Source organism: Mobula birostris, chromosome 1 (genome assembly GCF_030028105.1).
Source record: "Mobula birostris isolate sMobBir1 chromosome 1, sMobBir1.hap1, whole genome shotgun sequence".
NCBI lineage: Eukaryota > Metazoa > Chordata > Chondrichthyes > Myliobatiformes > Myliobatidae > Mobula > Mobula birostris.
The window spans coordinates 100,717,168-100,738,876 of NC_092370.1; the positions used below are offsets into that span (position 1 = coordinate 100,717,168).

A 21,709-nucleotide genomic window follows, 5' to 3' on the forward strand; every position below is an offset into this window, starting at 1 on the left:
TCAGTACTTGAAATGCAATTCAGATTCTCAACAAAGTATATTTAATTAAGTTGGTAATACAATGCAATCTTTTTAAATGTTCATTAGAGACATCAAGCTTCCTCTGATAATCAAAAGTTCAAATATACATGGTTCCGCCCTCAAAACTTGGAAGTATTCCTGAGAAAGAGAAACTACTTGTTCAATACAGTATAACATTCCAGGAATCAAGACAATTTTTTAAATATCTAGATTTTAATTAAACTCTTGATACCTTTGGATTTGATGAACAAAAGTTAACACATTATAATCTGTTTTCTATTATTTGGCTGGCCCTTTCATGCTCAGAGATGTCTTACCAATCCCCATTCCCATGTAGAGATGAGGTGGACCCATGCATGAAGAAGCATCACAGGTACCAGGAAAGCCTCTTAGACCAGGTGGACCAGGATGTCCCTGTTCACCTGGGAGGCCGGTTTCACCATGGGCACCATCACGGCCATCCTTTCCAATACCAGGCATACCATCAACACCTGCAACAGACAACAAACGCAGTAAAATCCTTTCAATCCCAAAAACTACTAATGCTTGTTTTTTTTTAATATAGACATGTTGCTTGAAAGTGAATTGGGATAATACTGAGTCCTAAAGAAGCAAGTTATCTTATTGAAATTATAAACCCACGTAAGTGTTAAAAACTGCCAAAATTAACTTAAACATCAAGTGAAAGTACTAGTACCAAACCTTTTAAAACTGGCAATCAAAATGAATAAACTTTCTTTTAGCAAACATAAGATTTATCAGAACATTTAATGCAATTGAAGCTGAAGACTAGTAGCTGACTGGTTTTAACCTGAACAGTGCCTTCATATTCACTGCTATCTTGCCACTGCTCAATTCCGATTAAATCGAAGTGAATTTGATTTTTGGAAGAAGTGAAAAAGTTGGAAAGATGGAACTACTTAAATTGTGAGAAATTATGCGCAAGGTTTAGGGTATCCTTGCACACACAGCACTTAAAGTAAATATTTACAGTATATTCCACAAGTAATTAGTATGGTAACCAGGTTCTAGTTTACTCTGTTAATACTTTCTCTTTATTCTGTTAATGCATTTTGGTAAAAAGAACAATAGTGCAGACTGTTATCTAAATGGGGAGAAAACTTAAACATCAGTGGTGCATAGGGAATTAGGAATTCTTGTACAAGACTCCAACAAGGTTAATTTACAGGTTGAGTCTGTGGTAAAAGCAACAAATGCAATGTTGGCATTTTTTTCCCAAGGGGAATGGAATATAAAAGCGTTGGCAACAGTTTTGGGCCCCATATCTCAGAAAAGATGTGCTGTCGTTGGAGATTCCAGAGGATGTCACGAGGATGATTCCGGGAATGAAGGGGTTAACACTAGAAGAATATGGTGGGGGGGGGTGCAGGGATCTCATTGAAGCCTACGGTATGTTGAGAGGACTAGATAAGGTGGATGTGGTGAGGATGTTTCCTATGGTGGGGACTAGAAGGCACAACCTCAAAATGGAGGGGTGACCTTTTAGAACAGAAGAGAAGAAGAATAGCCCTTAACTTGGCAGTTGAGTTATTGGGGCACCATCATGACGGTGTTTCCGTAGCAAGCTATTCTTGTGTTTACGAGGCCGAGTTGCTAGCTCGATGCTCAACCCGACTTGGATTCGAATTCGAGAACCTTCGCTCCGGAGTCCGACGCTGATATTATTGTGCCATCAAGCAGGACTTTTAGAACAGAGGTAAGGAGGAATTTTTTTAGCCAAAGAGTGGCGAATCTGTGGAATACTCTGGCACAGACTGCGATGGAGGCCAAGTCGGTGGGTCTATTTAAAGCAGAAGTTGATAATTTCCTGATTGGTCAGGGCATCAAAGGATATGGCAAGAAGGTAGGTATATGGAGTTGAGTGGGATCCAGGATAAGCCATCATGGAATAGTGGAGCAAACTTAATGGGCTGAATGGCCTAATTCTGCTCCTATGTCTTATGGTCTTATGCCAGTTATGTTTTCTACTTTAAATCCAGTTATTACAAGTTTCTCAAGTGAGGAGAGATCAATGACATTCATTCATGTTATGAGTAAAATAAATATCACTGTGCACGTGAAACTGACAGTAACCTTGAAATTCTTACAGACACTGAGTACATGGAATCATGTTCTGTGTGCACATTTTCCTATCAATTCTGCTCTGACCTTATCCAGCATCTTATGCTGTGGTGTAACCAATACCAAATGGATTATATTTCACTGAAGTGAAAGTTTTTATGAAGAAGTGTTGCAATATTAAAACAGGAAATCTTAATATTACCAGGTGCCCCTTGTGGTCCGCGAAGTCCAATACCTTTTTCGCCCTTCTCACCCTTTTCACCTTGCTGCCCTGTCATATATAACTTCAAAATTTCAGCTCCATTTCAGTGGTGAAAATCAGAATGAAATTAACATCCAATATTTCTGAGGAGATTTATTGACACTTCTTAATATGATCCTGATGCAGGGTCTCAACCTGAAATGTTGGCCATCGTTTTGCCTCCACAGATGCAGCTTGACCCTGAAGGGTTGTTCCAACAATTCACCTTTTGCTGTCAGATTCCATTAATGATAAAGCCACCTTTGACCCTTACAAACCATTTGGTCTGATTATTAGATCTGAGAATTTTGGAAGACTTGTCTTCAGTGACAATGTTTCCAGTTTTTGCTGGTTGTGGAGACAAATTAGAGGTTTAAGGTAAAGTTGAGGCCTGCACCCTTCGGGAAATGGTATCAAAGAAACTTGTACCTGTTGTATATTTAATATTTCAACAATATTTGATTAATATTGTAAATATATTGTGTGATTAAGCATCCTTTGGTGTTTGCATAATTTATTACGAGTTATATGTAAAAGTACGTGAATAGCATACATCATTACGCCACTGGATCTTATGTGCGTGCCTCACTAAATTAAAATGAAGTAGACACTCATCTTCTGGCTCTCATATTTTTCTTTAGCTTAATTTTGGAGTTACAAAACTTAACAGTACCACTTTATCTAGCTCCTTTTGCTGTGGTGTAGCATATATGCATTTCCTACAGTCATCAAATGGCCATTTGTCTTGACTCAACATGTACTTCATAAATGTCAACAGGTTCATAAGCAAACAAGGGCAGGTACAGCCTGGTGCTTACTGGGACTCTGGGAAATTTTTAGTATTGGACACTAGTGGAGTACATCAATTGATACAAAATCTCGAGTGGAAGTTCTTAAGAACTTACCTCTAAGTCGGAAAGATGTTGTAAGGCAGGTGATGGTAATCAGTGACTGGACACTTTGTACTCTTTTTCAAGATGTGTATGAACAAGATCTAGACAAACTGGGTTTGCATTGATGGCATATGTACTCTGACAATTACAAGGCACACGAACCGGAATTTCTGGAGGATCAATAGTTAAAGCAAATCCAAGGTATAGTTGTTGCACATGGCCATGTCATTTACAGACCAGCACACTGCCTGGTATTATCCATGCCCACTTGTACTTTGCAGGAAAGGTGGATAATGGTGTAGACCATATTCATCTAAAATATTTGGGGAACAATGGTCCTAACTGTACTGTTTTAGGTGCTTGCAGAATTAGAGTCGTCCCATGGTAATGCTCAATGAGGAAGCAACAACTGCTAAATATTTTCAGAACAACAGAGCTGAGATCAGTGGATTGTCATGGCTCCTCATCCACTCATCAAGAGGTCTTGCCAATAAGTTTACTGGAACTAGGCACACATCTCGTTGCACTGATTATTTTACTTGCCTTTTGATCCTGGCTGACCAGGGTAACCTTGGTGACCTTTGACACCTTTTGGGCTTACAGCACCTGGATGCCCTGCTTCTCCTGGAGGTCCAGGTGATCCAGGCCCGCCTGGATTTCCTGGCATAACTGGTAGTCTTAAACTAGCAGACAGCTGAGACATTTGCTCTAAAAAGGAAATAATGGAAATGAGGACTCATTAAATTTTAATGGTGTGGTTGCTTCAATAAGATGAGTCGCTATCAGTTACCCAAGGGTAATTAGAAATGGGCTATATATGCTGGCATAAATGGTGATGAAAATATCTCAGATATGAATAAATCTCCGCAAATGCTTGTTTGATTGGAACAAAGAACCTTTACTGGATTTTCCCATCTCAGGAATACATAGCTCTATTATCATTGAAGGCTAATACAGACTTGAAAGGTTGATTAGAAAATTGCTATTTTTATGTTCATATATTTTAATTGCTTTTGCAGTCCCCTATCTAACAGTTAACTTGTTCAGACTTTGACAGAATTTTAAGTAAAATCTGAAGCCAAAAATGATAAAATAATAGATGAACATTATTTAAGTAGAATAGATTATCTTTAATTTGCTATTACAAAACAGATATTCTTGATATTCAATTTTCTGCAGAAAATGACTATCAAATTTTATACTTATACTTTGTACAAGAAATTGGAATACAGAGAAGCCATGAAATTTCACTATGCTTATACACACACTTGACGAATTCATATGCATATCTTCTGTTGATTATTTTAAAGAAATAAAAACCTTTAAATAAAGTCGAAGACAATGGAATTTTATACACATTTGTTAAAGATTTTCTCAGGATAATTCCAAAGCCATAAAGATCAGTGAGAGAGAAGAGTACCACAGAGTTGGAGGGTCAAATCTTAAGATAACTTTAACATGGAATATTTCAAAATCTGACACTCACTCACCTTGAATTATGCTCATGCAACCTCCCTGATCCAGTGCTCACTTGCATCTTTGCCCTGTGGGCATTTAACACAATGTAGTTAGAGCTTCTCCTAAAGTTCAAAGAAGATTTATATCAAAGTACCTATAAGTCACCATATACAACCCTGAGAATCATTTTCCTACAGGCATAGTCAATAAATCCATAATAGAAAAGTAACCATAAAAGAAAGACTGCACCAACTTGGGTGTTCAAGCAGAGTGCAAAAGACAAGTACAAAAAGAAAGAAAAAATAATAATAAATTAAGAAGCAATAAATATTGAGAACATGAGAAGAAGAGTCCCAGAAAGTGTGTCCATAGGTTGTGAGAACATTGAGTGAAGTTTTTCTCTTTGGTTCAAGAGCTTCATGGTTGAGGGGGTAATAACTGTTCCTGAACCTGCTGGTGTGAGTTCTGAGTTTCTTATGCCTTCTTCCTGATGGCAGCAGTGAGAAGAGAGCATAACCTCAATGGTGGGGGTCGTCGATAATGGATGCTGCTTTCCTGCAACAACCCTTTGTGTAAATGTGCTAAATGGTGGGGAGGGCTTTACCTGTGATGGACTGGGCCAAGTCCACTACTTTTTGTAGGATTTTCCATTCAAGGGCATTGGTGCTCCATACCAGGCTATGATGCAGCCAGTCTCCACGACACATCGGGAGAAGTTTGTCAAAATTTTAGATGTCATACCGAATCTTTGCAAACTACTGCGTAAGTCGAGGTGCTGTTGTGCTTTCTTTGTAATTGCACTTACTTGCTGGGCCCAGGTCAGGTCCTCTGAAATGATAACACTAAGGAATTTAAAGTCGCTGACCCTTACCACCTCTGATCCTCTGATGGAGACTGGCTTATGGTCCTCTGGTTTCCTCCTCCTGAAGTCAATAATCATCTCTTTGGTCTTGCTGATTTTGAATAGGAGGTGGTTGTTATAGCACCACTCAGCCAGATTGTCAATTTCCCTCCTATATTCTGATTCATCATATATCGGCATACATCAGCAAACTTGAATATGGAAATGGTTAGCCACACATTCAAGTATAAAGCAAGTCGAGCAGGGGGCTAAGCACACAGCCTTGTGATGCACCTATGCTGATGGAGATTGTGGTGGAGGTGTTTTTGCCAATCTGAACTTTCTGGAGTCTGCAAGTGAGGAAAACGAGGATGCAATTTCATGAGGAGGTATCGAGGCAAAGGTCTTGAAGCTTATTGATTAGCTTTGAGGGGCTGATGACATTCGATAATCTGCATCCTAATATATGTATCTTAGATTTGCAACACTTAAATAATGAGGTGAATTTAAAAAAAATTAGTATCAGAACAACTGGTTTACATTCATAAATTGAAGATACATAACACTCAGCATCTAAGCACGACAGCTCTGAGAAATAACAAATGTAATGATTACAGTGAACATTCCCTCCCAAAGCCTGATTTAGGTTCGTACCCATCATGCTGTGGCACACTGTACATTCAGTGACCAGCTCAGTAGGTACCTCCTGTACCAAATAAAGTGGCCAATGAGTGTATGTTTGTTGTCTTCTGTTGCTGTAGCTCATCCACTTCAAGGTTCAACATGTGTGTTCAGACATGCTCTTGTTGTAATGCATAATTACTTCAGTTACTATCACCTTCCTGTCAGCTTGAACCAATCTGGCCATTCTCCTGCAACTTCTCTCATTAACAAGGCATTTTTGCCCACAGAACTGTTGCTCTCTGGATGTTTCTTTTTTGGTTTCTAACACCATTCTCTGTAAACTCTAGAGACTGCTGTGTGTGAAAATCCCAGGAGATCAGTGATTTCTGTGATATTCAAACCACCTTGTCTGGCACCAACGTTCATTCCATGGTTAAAGTCACTTAGGTCACATTAGTTCCCCATTCCGATTTTTGGTCTGGGCAACAAGTGCATCTCTTAACCACAAACAAGAGAAAATCCACAGATGTGGAAATCTGAGCAACACACACAAAATACTGGAGGAGCTCAGCAGGCCAGGCAGCACTTATGGAAAAAGTACAGTCGACATTTTCGCCTGAAATGTCAGCTGTGCTTTTTTCCATAGGTACTGCTCGGTTTACTGAGTTTCTCCAGCACTTTGTGTGTGTTGCACCTCTCAACCATATCTGCATGCTTTTTATGCATTGAGTGGTTGTCACATATTGGCTAATTAGATATTTGCATTTACATTCAGGTGTACCTGATAAAGTGGCCACATGCAGGACATCATGTCACAATTTGAGTAGTAGTTTTGGAGCACCAAGCTACCATGGTATTAGGCATAAATTTATTAAGGAGATTTTCCTCTGTTGAAAGGTATGCAAAAAAAGACAAAAACTTTTATTGCCTAGATTAGAAGAGGGAAATGCGCATAAAACCATCAATCCCTACTTGCCATCACCTCAAGCACTGCCTTCTCTAGAGTTATTGGTTGGAATGCTAAAAATATGCTTTCCTTAAATTTAGCAAATGACTATTTCACCTCAAAGACAAATAAAATTAACCTCAATGATGATCATATATCATTTTTGGCAGTAACTTCAAACCTTATGGGAAATAAGAACCCTTTGAATAATTAATGGACAATGTTTCATTAAATCTGCAGCTATGACATATTAATATTGTCTTGGTAAAAGGAACAAAGTTTTTTTTATAAAAACACAGACAACTATATTACATCAAGGTAATTAACATACCATGAAAGGTGAAATATGATTGCATGTCAAAATGACATGGCATCTTTGAATTATGATCCTGTTAATAAAGTAGTCAATCTTTGTAGATGCAGAGCATATTCTTGCAGTTCTTAAAAATGGACTCCATTTATAGATGATCATTGCTATTAAAGTTGCCGTTTTGTAGAGTTGTATAGCATGGAAACAGACTAGTTAGCTAAACTGGTTCATGCTGACCAACAGTTACAACAAAGCTAGTCTATTTTCCTGCATTTGGTCCATATCCCTGTACACCATTCTTATCAATGGTGTCCAAGTGTCTTTTAATTCTTGTTAATCTAGCCACCTCAACCAGTTCCTCTGGCAATCTGACCACCTTTCGGGTGTAAAAGTTACCCCTCAGTTTTCTATTAAATTTGCCTCCTTTCACCACATTCCTATGTCCTCCAGCTCTTGATTCCCCACCCTGGGGAAAAGGCAGTGCACATTCACTCTATCTATGAACTTCATTATTTTATAGATCAGTCCCCATTTATAGATCAGTCCCCATTCTACTTGCTAATAAAATTCCCAATTTGCTCAATCTTTTTTTTATAACTCAGTCCCTTTAGTCCCAGCAACATTCTCATAAATCTTATCCTTATCTGCTCCAACTTGATGTATTAGGGGACTAAAACAGAACATAGAATTTCAAATGTAGCCTTACCAGTGCCTTGTACAACTGCAACAGAACATCCTGACTCATGTACTCCATGAGCTGACTGATGAAGGCCGTCACCCCACCTGTGATGCCACTTCCACTGAACCATGTACTTGCATTTCTCAATCCTTCTGTCCTACAACACTCCTTAGGGCCTTACTATTCACTGTAAAATCAGTTGTCTTCCCAAAATGCAAAGCTCTCCACTTATCTGAAGTAAACATTTTTTCTATTCCTTGGCCTACTTCCCCAGCAGATCAAGTTCCCTTCTGTAAATTCAGATAAACATATTCATGTTAACACCACCTCCTATTTTAGTGTCAACTGTAGACTTATTAATCATGCCTCGTACATTCTAATCTAAATCATTTACACTACTGTAAGATCAGAATTAGGCCACCCGGCTTTATAAAGCCTCTGCATGACAACCGTGCTTCTATTTTCTAGTCTTCTCACAATGAATGCTAACATTGTATTTTCCTAACTCAACCTACAAGTTAACCTTTACAGAATTCTGCACATGGACTCCCAAGTCCCTTTGTACTGATTTTAGATTTGTTCTCCATTTAGAAAATAATCTATACCTTTATTCCCTCTAACAGAGTGATAAGAAGCTGTCCCAATACTGACCCCTGTGGAACACCACTAGTCACTGGCAGCAAACAGAAAAGACTCCCTTTATTCCCAGTATTCTTTGCCTCCTGCCTATCAGCCAATGCTCTATCTATGCTAGTATCCCTGGATCCCAGATGATCCAATTTTCCTTAGTGGCTTACCATGTGGAACCTTATGAAAGACCTAACTGAAGTTCATTAAAAAAAAACACATATATTGCTCTGCCATCATTGACTTTCTTGGTTACTTCTCTAAAATTCTTATTTATGAATGTTGCTAGTTATCCTTGAGAAGGTTATTGTACGTAATCCTGAACTTCTTTGAATGAGCTGAATTCACAGTGTGGGTCTGAGCTGTCTCATTGTAATATAACCACATGCAGTATTTGAGAAGCAATGGGCTTTGCAGTTTGATACCATATTTGTAACATCTTCCCCATATTAAACAGTGAAAATCTCCTCTTAGATACTCACCTGTTTACCTGGTGAACCAGGAAGCCCAGGAGCTCCTTGTACTCCTTCCATTCCTTGAGAACCAACTGGACCTGGTGGTCCCTGAAGACCAGGCCGTCCAGGAGGTCCATTTCCACCAGACATCCCAGCCTATGAAGGCAAAACATGTATAACAACACATGAAGACAAAATACTGAACTCTGGCAGTTGTCTTTATTCTACTTGTATTTACTCAAGAGGACAGCATTAATAAAGGCCTTCCAACTTGAAAAGGAAACATTCATCATCACGCTCTGCTTTCTGTCATCAAGCTAATTATATATCCAATTAGCTAGCTCTCCTTGTACCTGTGTATGATCCATTAACTCCCCGCGGTTTTGCCTCATTTCTATAGAGTCTGTGCCCAGTAAACACAGATTACAGAAGAGGTGGTGTTTGTTGTGTGATGACAAACCAAGTTATCAGAAGATTGATGCTGATGAGAGAGAGAAGTGAGACAATGGAGAAACATTCAAAATGCTAATAAGAGATAAGAGAGAGATTAACAAGAAAGAAACACATTTCAGAATATTGACAGACCGGTTGCTTTGAACCTGAACTGTTTGAAGTTTGATGGACAGGCGATACCCCAGCAGGGGGATAAAAAGATCAGGTTCGCTAAGGCACGACACACACCACGAGATCACAAGATAATGAGACCCTGGAAGAGCGGTGTGCCCCCACTAGTTGGTGGGAGTTGGAGGTCTGGTTCGAGGGAACCGACCATAGACTGACAGGGTGAAAGGGTACGATCGGCGGGAACCTGGTGTGTGTGTCCGTCCTTGCCTGGGTGCCGGGTTCACCGCGGAAGAATGGTCGTATCCGGAACGGAGGGGTCACAGTTGGTGACCACAGAAGACATAAAAGGGTTCGCCCAAAAGCCAAATGTGAAGAACATCAAAGGTCTGTCTGAATCAAAATTTGCATTCTCTCTCTCTCTCCAACGGCACAACAGTGATTACTCGAACTGTACTAAGCTGAACTGAACTCTGCATCGCTTGAGACTGATCATTTTACCCCTAGACTGCGATAGAGCCTGATTGATTCCTATTACCCTAGTTCTATTTACATGTGTTTTATCATTGCTAACCTGTTGCATTTATATCCTTACGATTAGAGTACTGTGTTACTTATTTCTTTAATAAAACTTTATTAGCTTCTGTTAAACCAGACACCAACTAAGTAGTCCATTTCTGCTGGTTTGGCAACCCAGTTACGGGGTACGTAACAGTTGTCTTGAGTCAAATTAGGATTGATAAATCCCCACAGCCTGACAAGGTGTTCCCTCAGACCTTCTGGGAGGCTGATGCAGAAATTGCAGAAGTCCTAGCAGAGATATTTAAAATGTCATAAGTAACAGGTGAAGTGCTGGAGGATTGGAGGCTAGCTAATGTTGTTCCATTTAAAAAAGGCTCTAAAGAATACAGTAGTTGTTAAGTTATTGGAAGGTATTCTAAGGAACCAGACATAATCAACATGGCGTTATGTGTGGTAGGTTGTGTCTATACATTCTTACAGAGTTTTATTTGAGGAAGTTACCAGGAAAGTTGATGAAGACAAGGCAATGGATGTTGTCTACATATGGTTCATCCATCATTGTCGATGAAGACCTCAGCACCATTAGTCACTTTGAGACTGGATACAGTGTGTCCGAAGGTGACTGGTCTGGCCAATTCGGGCACGGAATGTCCTGGCACATGTTGGGCAGGCGTGTAGGCTCTGCAGTTGTTGCGCTGGTGTCTCTGGACTTGCGCAGCTCGCGCTTATGTTGTGCTTCAGCAATGCGCCTTGCTTCGTAATCTTGACAGCCCTTGTGGATGAGGCTGCGCCAGGTAGGGCGGTTTTGTGCCAGCGTTTCCCAGGTGGTCGTGTCTATGTCAGGTGACTTCAGGGAGGCCCTTAATGTGTCTTTGTAATGTTTCTTCTGTCCTCCATCCGAGCATCTTCCAGCAGAGAGTTCCCCAAAAAGGAGCTGATTGGGTATGCGCTCGTCCAGCATGCCGATGACATGACCTGCCCACCGGGTCTGCGCTCTCATCAGCAGTGTGTGGACTGATGGTAGACTTGATCTAGAGAGAACTTCAGTGTCTGGTACTTTATCTTGCCATCTGATGCCTAATATTCTGCGAAGACAAGTCATGTGGTTGAGCTGTTTTGTATGCCTTCGATACACAGTTCATGTTTCGCAGGCATACGGGAGGGTAGTGAGTACCACAGCTCTGTAGACCTTCAGTTTTGTTGCTGGACTGATTCCTCGGCATTCCTATACAGTGGAGCACAGTATACTGAAAGCAGAACTTGCCTTTGCTATTCTGCAGTTAACTTCTGTATCAATAGCCACTGCTCAGGAGAGGGTTGCTGCCAAGGTAAGTAAACTGGTCCACTGCATGTAGTTTCTGTCCTTTGATTGTGATTTTGGGTTCTGTGTACGGTGCATGAGGGGCAGGCTGGGGCACGACTTCGGTCTTTTTGATGTTGATGGTGAGTCCAAAGTTGTCACAAGCAGTGGAGAATTTATCCATATTGACTTGCATCTCTGGCTCCGAGCCAGCATACAGGGCGCAGTCATCGGCAAAGAGGAAGTCTCTCAGAACAGTCTCCTTCACTTTGGTGATAGATTGAAGTCTCCTCAGGTTGAAGAGCTTCCCATCCACTCTGTACTTGAGGCTGATTCCAGCATCACTGTCCTGGAAGGCATCATTCAGCATGGCAAAAAACATCATGCTGAACAGTGTGGGTGCGAGCACACAGCCCTGCTTGACGCCATTGGTGACTGGGAACGCCTCAGAGGATTCTCCGCCGTCCAGCACTCCGGCCATCATGCCATCATGGAACTGGCATACCATCTGAATGAATTTGGCGGGGCAGCCAAACTTTGACATGATCCTCCACAGGCCTTGTCAGCAGACAGTGTCGAAGTCTTTCGTGAAGTCAACAAAAGTTGTGTAGAGTTCGCGATTCTGCTCCTGACACTTCTCCTGAAGTTGACCCACGGCAAAAATCATGTCAATAGTCCCACGACCTTTGCGAAAGCCACACTGACTCTGGCAGCAAGCCCAGCTCCAGGTGAGTGACCAAACAATTTAGCAGGACTCTTGCAAGGGTTTTTCCTGCTATGGAGAGCTGCAAGATTCCTTGGTGGTTGTCGCATACTTTTCAATTGCCCTTCCTCTTGTAGAGGTGTACAATGGATGCATCTTTAAGTTCCTGAGGAATGGATCCTTGCTTCCAACAAGACTGGAACAACTCAGTGAGCTTCTCTATAAGTACAGGACCACTGGTTTTGTAGATCTCTGCAGGTATGGCGTCTGCCCCTGGGGTTTTGTCACTGGATAGCTGCTGACAGCTTCCGTAACTTCGGCTACTACCGGTGGGTCATCCGTGACGCTGTTGATGTCGACCTGGGGAATCCTGTCTATCGCCTCATCGTTAATATATGACGGTTGGTTAAGGATGGCTTCAAAGTGTTCAGCCCATCTCTGCAGGATCTGAGCCTTCTCTGTAATGAGAGTTGTACTGTGACGAGAGAACACATAGATTAAGATGTTAACTGTCCTGTGCTGGCACCAGTGGGATCAGCAGTTGGTCTGCCACCTGTCTTCAGGAGAAAGAGAGATAAGGAAAACAATGGAGCAGCATTTGGAGATGTTAATTAAGGGATGGAAGGAGAGCTGTCAAGATCGGCCCCCCCCCCTTTGAACCCTGAACTGTTTGAAGTGATGGACAGACGATACCCCAGCAGGGGGATAAAAAGGGACAGGTTCGCTAAGGCAAGACACACACGACACCCCGAGGTAACGAGACCCTGGAAGCGGTGCGTCTCCCACAAGTTGGTGGGAGGTTTTGGAGGGCTGCTCGCGGGACCAAGCCATAGACGCACAGGGTGGAAAGGTACGATCGGCGGGAACCTGGTGTGTGTCCGCCCTTGCCTGGGTACCAGGTTTGACCGCAGAGAAACGATCGTATCTGGAAACGGGGGGGGGGGGGGGGTCACATTCGGTGACCTCAGAAGACATCACAAAGGGCTCGCCCGAAAGCTGACTGCGAAGAATATCGAAGGTCTGTGTGGAAGCTGTTTGAATATTCATTAGTTTTTGCTCTCTCTCTCCTTCCCCCCCACTGTCCATCGCCACGGCAGTGATTACTGTGAACTGAACTGAACTCAATTGAACTGAACTTTGCGTCACTTTGAAACTGGTCATTTACCCCTAGACGATGATAGAGCTTGATTGATCCTGTTATCCTAATTCTGTGTACATGTATGTTTATCATTGCTGAACTGTTGCATTTATTATCCTTTTGATTAGAGTACTGTGTTGCTTGTTTCTTTAATAAAACTCTCTTAGTTCCAGTAATCCAGACTCCAACTGAGTGATCCATTTCTGCTGGTTTGGCAACCCAGTTACGGGGTATGTAACAGTACCATCTGTACTCAGGAGGGGGGAGCTCCCAAGAGACTGAGGTCTGTAGAGAGTGTTGAGGGCTTCATAGAATCGTTTCAAGTCATTTCTGTCAGCGCATCCCTGTAGTTCATCTGCCTTGGCGCTTAGCCAGGCTTCTTGCATTTTACGCAGTTTATTCTGAACTATCCCGCAAGCACTGGTAAAGGCATTTTTCTTGGCAGCTGATGATGGGTCGTTCTGATGGGCACAATGAAGGTGGTGCTTTTCAACGAGTAGAGCCTGTATCTCCTCAACATTCTCATTGAACCAGCCATGCTTCTTGTGGGTAGAGAGCCCTTTAGTGCAGGTGAATGGACAGCATCGCTGAAGCGATCCCAGTCGTCCACAGTGCTGCCTGCAAGGTGTAGGTCAGCAACCTTGGTTTCTAAATCTTCAGCCAGTGCTGAAGCTATGCTGGAGTTCTTTAGCCTGGCCACAGTGAATCTTTTCATAGCCTTGCTTCCTTGTGGTCACCTCTTGGGTCTGATGCGGAGCTTCATTTTGGAGACAGTGAGCCTGTGATCTGTCCAGCATTCAGCACCACATATCGCCTTTGTCACTCTGACATCCTGCCTATCTTTTCTCCTGACAATGACATAGTCGACAAGATGCCAATTCTTAGAGCGGGGGTGCATCTGGGAGGTCTTGTTATGGGTAGGCAGGTGGAAAGTTGTGTTGGTGATGAGCAGGCCGTGTGCTGCACAGGTCTTCAGCAAGAATAGGCCGTCACTGTTACATTTGCCCACTCCATGTCTCCCAGTGACTACCTGCCAGGCTGCAGAGTCATGCCCTACTCCTGCATTGAAGTTGCCGAGCAAGATCAGCTTGTCGGTGCTGCTCACTGCTGATAGTAGGGCGCCTAGTTCTTCATAGAACCTGTCTTTCGTCTCATCCGGGTTGGTCATTGTGGGGGCATAGGCGCTGATCAGGATGGCTTGACTTCTGTTCTGTAGCGGAAGCTGTAGTGTCATGAGCCGGTCACACTCTTGGGGAGACTGGCAAGTTTCCGAACAAGGTGACTCCTGACGGCGAATCCAACTCCAGCATCACGACGCTCATCGCCGCCGCGACCGCTCCAGAAAAAGGTGTATCCACCTCCAGTTTCAGTCAGTTGACCTCCGTCGGCAAGACGAGTCTCACGCAGGCCTGCTATGTCAATATTGTACCTTGCAAGCTCTCTGGCAACTAAGGCTGTTCTTCTCTCTGGTCTGTTTACTGTAGGGTTGTCGAATAGCGTGCGCATGTTCCAACTGCCAATGGTGAGTGGTGTCACCTTGCGTTTTGTTGTGTTTGTTCGACCGCCAAGATAGGATCCCCGCCAGCTGCGGTAAACTGGCCAGGGTGTAATGAAGCAGACAATGTTTAGGGGACCTTTTCTAGCCCCTTCCTCATACTACAGAGGTGAGCAGTGCATTCCTAAAGAGGACTGCTCAGTCGCCCAGGTAGATGCCGAGTTTCACTGCTGCTTCGGTCAGTGAAGAACGACCATTAGACCTGAGCTGCCTGTGTGCAGGTCCATGACTACAGCTCCCAGTGTATCCACACCTGCTGCTTCACTCGACCATCTTCAAAGGACTTCAAAGTTTGAGGATGAAGATGATGATGATGTCGAGACTAGTGCTTGATTTGGACTGAAGTGAGGGAGAGTTGTGCAGCATCAGCCTCACTCTCTCTTCCCAGTTCCTATCTGGATCCAGTGACAAGACAAGAGTTGAGACAGCTGGAGATGGGACTAGGTGCAGTGGATGACCAGGACATCTTCTGTGTCTTGTCACGCACTACACGTTCCACGACGCTGGCAGAGACCGCCTTCTTGACCGTTGGACCTTCCATTGGTCTCGTCCGCTCAATCCGCCGGAGTCTGTCTTCACATGCTACATGGACTTTGGCACAATCACACATGGAAGGTGGTTAAGAAGGTTCAGTTGCTTGACATTCCATGAGATAGTAAACTGGATTAGGCATTGGCATCACAAGAGAAGTCAGATAGTGATAGTTGCCTCTCTGACGGGTGGCCTGTGACTAGTGGTGTGTTGCAGAGACCAGTACTGGGCCCTTTGCTGTTTATCAACCATATCCACAATCTGGATGACAATGCAGTAAACTGGATCAGCAAATTTGCCAATGACACCAAGACTGGGAGTGTAGTGGACAGCAAGAAAGTCTATTAAAGCTTGCAGGGGAATCTGGACCAACTGGAAAAATTGGTTGAAAATTGCCAGATAGAATTTAATTGCCAGCTGAAATTTATGTCTGACGTGCTGCACTTTGGGGGAACAACCAGGGTAGGACCTACATAGAGATAAGTAGGGCACTGAGGAGTGAAGTAGAACAGAGGGATCTGGGAATATAGATCTATAATTCCTTGAAAGTAGTGTCACAAGTAGATACAGTCATTAAGTAAACTTTTGGCACATTGGCCTTCAGAGATCAAAGTACTGAGCACAGGAGTTGTGATATTATTTTGAAGTTGTACAAGATGTTGGTCACCTACTTACAGGAAAGATGCAAATAAGATTGAAAGAGTGATGAGAAAATTTAGAAGTTTGTTGTCAGGACTTGAAAACCTAAGTTAGGGAAATGTTGAATAGGTTTATTCCCTCAAGTGTAGGAGAATGAAGGTAGATTTGATAGGGAAACACAAAATTACGAGGGGTATAAATAGGGTAAATGTAAGCAGGATTTCTCCACTGAGGTTGGGTGATACTAGTACTAGAGGTCATTGATTAAGATTATGAGATATAGGAACAGAATTAGGCTATTTGGCCATGGAGTCTGCTCTGCCATTCAATCACAGCTAATCCCTTCTCTCCCCCCGCCCCCTTCAACCACACTTCCCGGCCTTCTCACAATAATCTTTGATGGGTGTCCAATCAAGAATCTATCAAACTCTGCCTTAAATACACCCAATGACCTGGCTTCCACAGCTGCCTGTTGTAATAAATTCCACAAATTCACCACTGGCTAAAGAAATTTCTCTGCATCTCTGTTTTAAATAAGCACACCTCTATCCTAAGGCTGAGCCCTCTTGTCCAAGACTCCCCCATCATGAGAAATATCCTTTCCACATCTACTTTGTTTTGCCCTTTTAACATCTGTAAGGTTTTAAGGAGATCTCTCCTCATCCTTCTAAATTCCAGCGAGTACAGAGCCAGAGCTATCAAGCATTCCTCATATGATCACCCTTTTATTCCCGAAATCACCCTTGTGAACCTCCTCTGGACCCTCTCCAATGCCAGCACATCTTTTCTTAGATGAAGGGCCCAAAACTGTTCACAATACTCAAGGTGAGGCCTCACCAATGCCTTATCACATCCCTCCTCTTGTATTCCAGACCTCTTGAAATGAATGCTAACATTAAGGGTGAAAGGTGGAATGTTTAATGGGACCAGGAGGGTGATCTTCTTCACTCAGGGTTTTGACAGTGTGGAACAAGCTGCCAGCAGAAGTGGTGGGAGCGGGTTAAATTTCAGCATTTAAGAAAAATTTGGTTAGGTACATAGATGAGAGAGGCATAGAGGGCTACAGTCTGGGTTCAGGTCAATGGGACTAGGTAGATTAATGGTTTGGCACAGACTAGATGGGCTGAAGGGCCTGTTTCTGTGCTGTAGTCTTCTATTACTTTGATAGACTAAATCAACACATTGGAATGTGTTTGTGAACTGCACAAATTTCTTCAGCCAATTAATTCATAATCTCTGTGTAACCATGACTTACTTTTGCTGATTTAGCATTAATATTCTGCTTTCAATTTACATGTCTTCATTTGCACTGAATTGATATTCCTGTCCAGGTTAGGAATTGAATACATGTCTCATGTATGAGCTGGTTCATCCAGAAGACATAATAAATCAAATAGTTCCAGGCAGGATTAAATGGAATATTCACTAAAGTAATCCCCATAAAGTCATGTAGTGGTTTAACTGCTTTACATTTGTATATAAGGGGAATATTAGGATATGCAACTCATTTCTCCATTGTTGCTTTGTTCAATTCCGCTAAAAGATCGTGTATCTTCAAGATTCTATTTATGATAGAGGTTTATGCTCAATAATCAAATCCATTTTTGTACCTTGCAGATGTAAATTGATTTGCTAGGTATTTGAGGTTCTTTGCAATTGTACTTAAGATTATTAATACTTCTAATATAGTACTTTCTAAGGCAAAACCTTATTTGAAAAATCCTTTTGCTCCTATATCTTTTATTTTCTCCAGTGCATTTGTTCATCTCTTTATATTTTATTGATGCATTCAAGTTTGATATTTCTTTTTCTGATTTTCACTGAGTAGAATATTCTCCTTCAGTGTTGTGCGCTATTCCCTTCTCTCAGTCATGCATTAAAAAAATACTTGTACTGATGCAGGTTCTTGCCTAACCTCAGCCCGTATTTCTCTATAGGCTAAAAGGCTTATCTGAACTGTTATCAGTGTTGTGATGTAGAAATTACAGCTGCCAAAATATACCCAACAAGTACCAATAAAACATCAATCTAATGACCAGATAATCTCATTTTTGGTGATAGTGACTGATGGATAAATGTTAACCAAAACATCGGCATGAATTCAGTAATACTGCTATGAGATTTTTGCGTCCAGCTGAGAGAATATGGGGCTTTAATTTAACTTCTCACTCAAAGGACAGAATTTCATCAATCGGGCTGCTATCCTGATGTAGTTTGAATCTAAAACATCAACAATTCCCTTCCTCCCACAGATGCTGCTCAAAGACTAAGTTCTTCCAGCTGGCTGTTGCTTCAGATTCCAGAATCGACATTCTCTTATGCCTCATTCTGGTCGTATTTGATGTTATCTGAAATTCCTTCCGTTTCCTCTTCCTTCTAACATCCATAACATAGAAATCACCTCATTATTACCTTTTGCCTTTTCTTCAAAGGAGAAAGAAAGCTGATGGGATTAATTAAAAAATTATCTTATACCCAATCATTAACTAATTTAGGTGACCACCATTTTCAAAGCAAGCTTCACTGGTAAAATGAAATTTCCTTATAAAGCTTATATGTACCTCTCCTTTCTTGCCTTGAAGACCAGGAATCTCCTGTAAAATATAAATACATAATTTTTTATAAAAGAACTATGTTTAAGAATGACCAATAGTCATTTTCCAATAAAGCAGTGGAGATCTCGCTCATCTTCCTCTGCATGTATTAATAATCTGGAAGGACAAATCCCTTTGAAAAATTATCATGATTTCCAATTCAGCTCCATTCTACTCCTTCTAAAGAGACCTGGCTAGTTCTGTTGCCATGTCATACTTTGGAAGATTGTCAATATCTGCATTCAAATGTGCACGAAAGCTATTTCTTACTTGGAAAAACAGTATAATTCATGCCAAGCCATCTTTCAACAATATGATAATTTCAGAAACCATTATGGATAATACATGAAGGGCAAAGTAGATCAATTTTCAGATTCTTTAAAATCAGTGAGAAAAGGTTCTTCCCTAAACACTCAATGATTACTAAATATTCTCCTCCAGCTGATCCAGACTTAGCTTGAGGTATTTCATCAGCCAACGTGTGAAGCAAGAGCCTTTGAACCACAAAATCTTAATATATAGGACTTTATATATTTATCATGACTTACCTGCTCACCCTTTTGTCCAGCTTTACCTTTCAGACCTTGCTTTCCCTTTCAAATTAAAAATCAAAAGACATTAAAATAGCACTTCAATTTAATGGGGTCCTAATAAAGAACTGTTGCAATTAATTGTATGTCAATGGTATTTTTTGAATACGCCCCTCTCAGAATTCCCAACTATAATTTCTGAGTAACCTCTGAGTGTCATTCAGATTGTTGCTATGCTGCCTGATCAGTACTTTAGTAAAAAAAATTTCCTATAACAAAAATAAAATAATGAACTAATTTGAAGATTGCAATTGAAACTATATTTCAAAGATATTTTGTTGGTGGGGAAGAATTTTGGATGGATTGGAAACTATGAACAAGACCACATAAATGCAAAACTTTCATTATTTAAGAAGAACCATATTTACAGTACCCTTATGGTAATAAATCACAAAGTGCTTCACTGAGATAATACAAAACATCGTTTAGGAGTCAAAGGGGATATTGAGAGGTATATCCGAAAACAGTTAAAGAAATGTGTTAAAATCAAGAGTGAGGTGGGGGTCAAGAGGAATTTAAGGAGAGAAAGCCAAAGGGTTGTGATTTGGCAGCTGAAAGAATGATTACAAATAACAGTTTCAGGAAAAGAGATGTGCAAGAGGCCCAAGCTGATGCTGACAATTGTGTGGTTGTAGAGCTGGACGATGTTACAAACTTAGGAAATGGAAATGTCACGGATGGATTCATTAGTAAGAATTCTAAAAGTTCAATCAACCCTTACATTATTTTACCTCACATCCTTTAAGACCAGGAATACCAGAAGAGCCCTGAAAGGATGAAAAGAATATGACTTAGAACATTTCAATAAATCAGTGGAATCAGTCTAAGGTAGTCCTCACTTCCTGGAATGAATCAGTTAGTAGAGGAACTCACTACATGGATTTGAAGTAGTTTTCTGTGATAATTGGATCAGTAGAACCCAATTCCAATGATGATAGTTTACATTCATAGTTCAGACAATTTTGCCCTATCTTGAATCTGATGTATGATAAATCGCTGATAATCTGCTCTTTCAATTAGACAGACTCTTTAGCATCTAGCTAGCTTTGATATTTCCTGCACTCCTTTTGAACTCAGCAGGCCCCTCTTTCCCTCGTTTCCTTGAAACTCAGTGGTGGCTCTTTTCCCATATTACTTTGAAACTCGCTAGAAAATTTATTGTATCTCTTTGTAATAGTTTAAAAAAATGACACTGGTACCAGCAAATTTCCAAGCACAGTAACTTAACAAGTTTCACTACATAATCTTCCTACGTTAGTCCTTTACAAGTACAAATAACAGATAATTTATAGCTATTCAAGTAATATCTTACCTTATCACCTCTCCCTCCAGGAAATCCATGAGGGCCCAGAAGCCCAGGATGACCACAGTCACCTTTCATTCCCTATTAACCAGAAAACAGCAGCTAATTAAAAAAATCAAATAAGCTCTTTCAACCTACAGGTCAGAGATATAATCAAAGCAATGAAAAATTTTGCAGATGCTGGAAATCCAAAGCAACACACACAAAATTAGAGAGGAACTCAGTAGGTCAGGCAGCATCTATGGGAGTGAAGTTGCCGAGGTGCTCAATGAAGCAGTCCCCCAAGTCAATATTTTGGTCCAGGATTCTTCCTGAGGACCAGGCAGGAAGGGTTTAAGGTGCCAGAATAAGAAGATAGAGGGTGAGGAAGGCAGATAGCCAGAAGGTGATAGCTGAAGCCTGGTGGGTAAGAAAGGTAAAGGGCTGAGAAGAAGGAACATGATCGGAAAGGAGAGTTCACCATAAGATAAAGGGAAGGAGGAGGAGAGCCAGGGGGAAGTGATAGGCAGAAGAGAGGTAAGAGGCTAGAGTGTGGAATAGAAGAAGAGGGGAGGGAAAGGGATTTTTTTTTAAACATGGAGAAATGAATATTCATGCCATCAGGTTGGAGGCTACCCAAATGGAATACAAGGTGTTGCTTCTCCAATCTGATGGTGGCCTCATTTTAGCACAAGACATGTTGGAATAGGAATGGAAATCAGAATGAAAACGTTTGATCATCAGGAAGTTCTATTTTTGGTGGATGGAGAGAGGTACTCAATGAAGCAGTCCCCCAAGTTACGACGGGTCTTACCAATGTAGAAGAGGCTGCTTCGGGAGCACCGGACACAAGAGACGACCCCAGCAGATTCACAAGTGAAGTGTTGCCTCACTTGGAAGGACTGTTTGAGACCATGAATAGAGGTGAGGGAGGAGAGGAATGAGCAGGTGTAACACTTTGGCTGCTTGTAGAGGTGAGTGCTGGGAAGGAAGTTAGTGGGGAGGAATGAATGGATGAGGGAATCACAGAGGGAGGGACGTGTCTGCAGGTGGCAGACATTGTGGAGAATGATGTGCTGAATGCTGAGCTTCATGGAATGGTAGGTAGGGACAGGAG

At 41.6% G+C, this 21,709-nt stretch overlaps 1 protein-coding gene across 1 annotated transcript in view; it reads right to left on the reverse strand.

Moving 5' to 3' along the window:
- Positions 1-300: 300 nt before the first annotated feature.
- LOC140189858 (uncharacterized) overlaps positions 301-21,709 on the reverse strand; it is a 126,316-nt gene continuing 104,907 nt past the window's right edge. Inside the window, 10 exon segments of the mRNA XM_072246221.1 lie at positions 301-512; positions 2,306-2,374; positions 3,799-3,945; positions 4,728-4,748; positions 4,751-4,781; positions 9,205-9,333; positions 18,688-18,720; positions 19,269-19,313; positions 20,042-20,077; positions 20,623-20,694. Coding sequence (XP_072102322.1) covers positions 301-512; positions 2,306-2,374; positions 3,799-3,945; positions 4,728-4,748; positions 4,751-4,781; positions 9,205-9,333; positions 18,688-18,720; positions 19,269-19,313; positions 20,042-20,077; positions 20,623-20,694 — 795 coding nt within the window.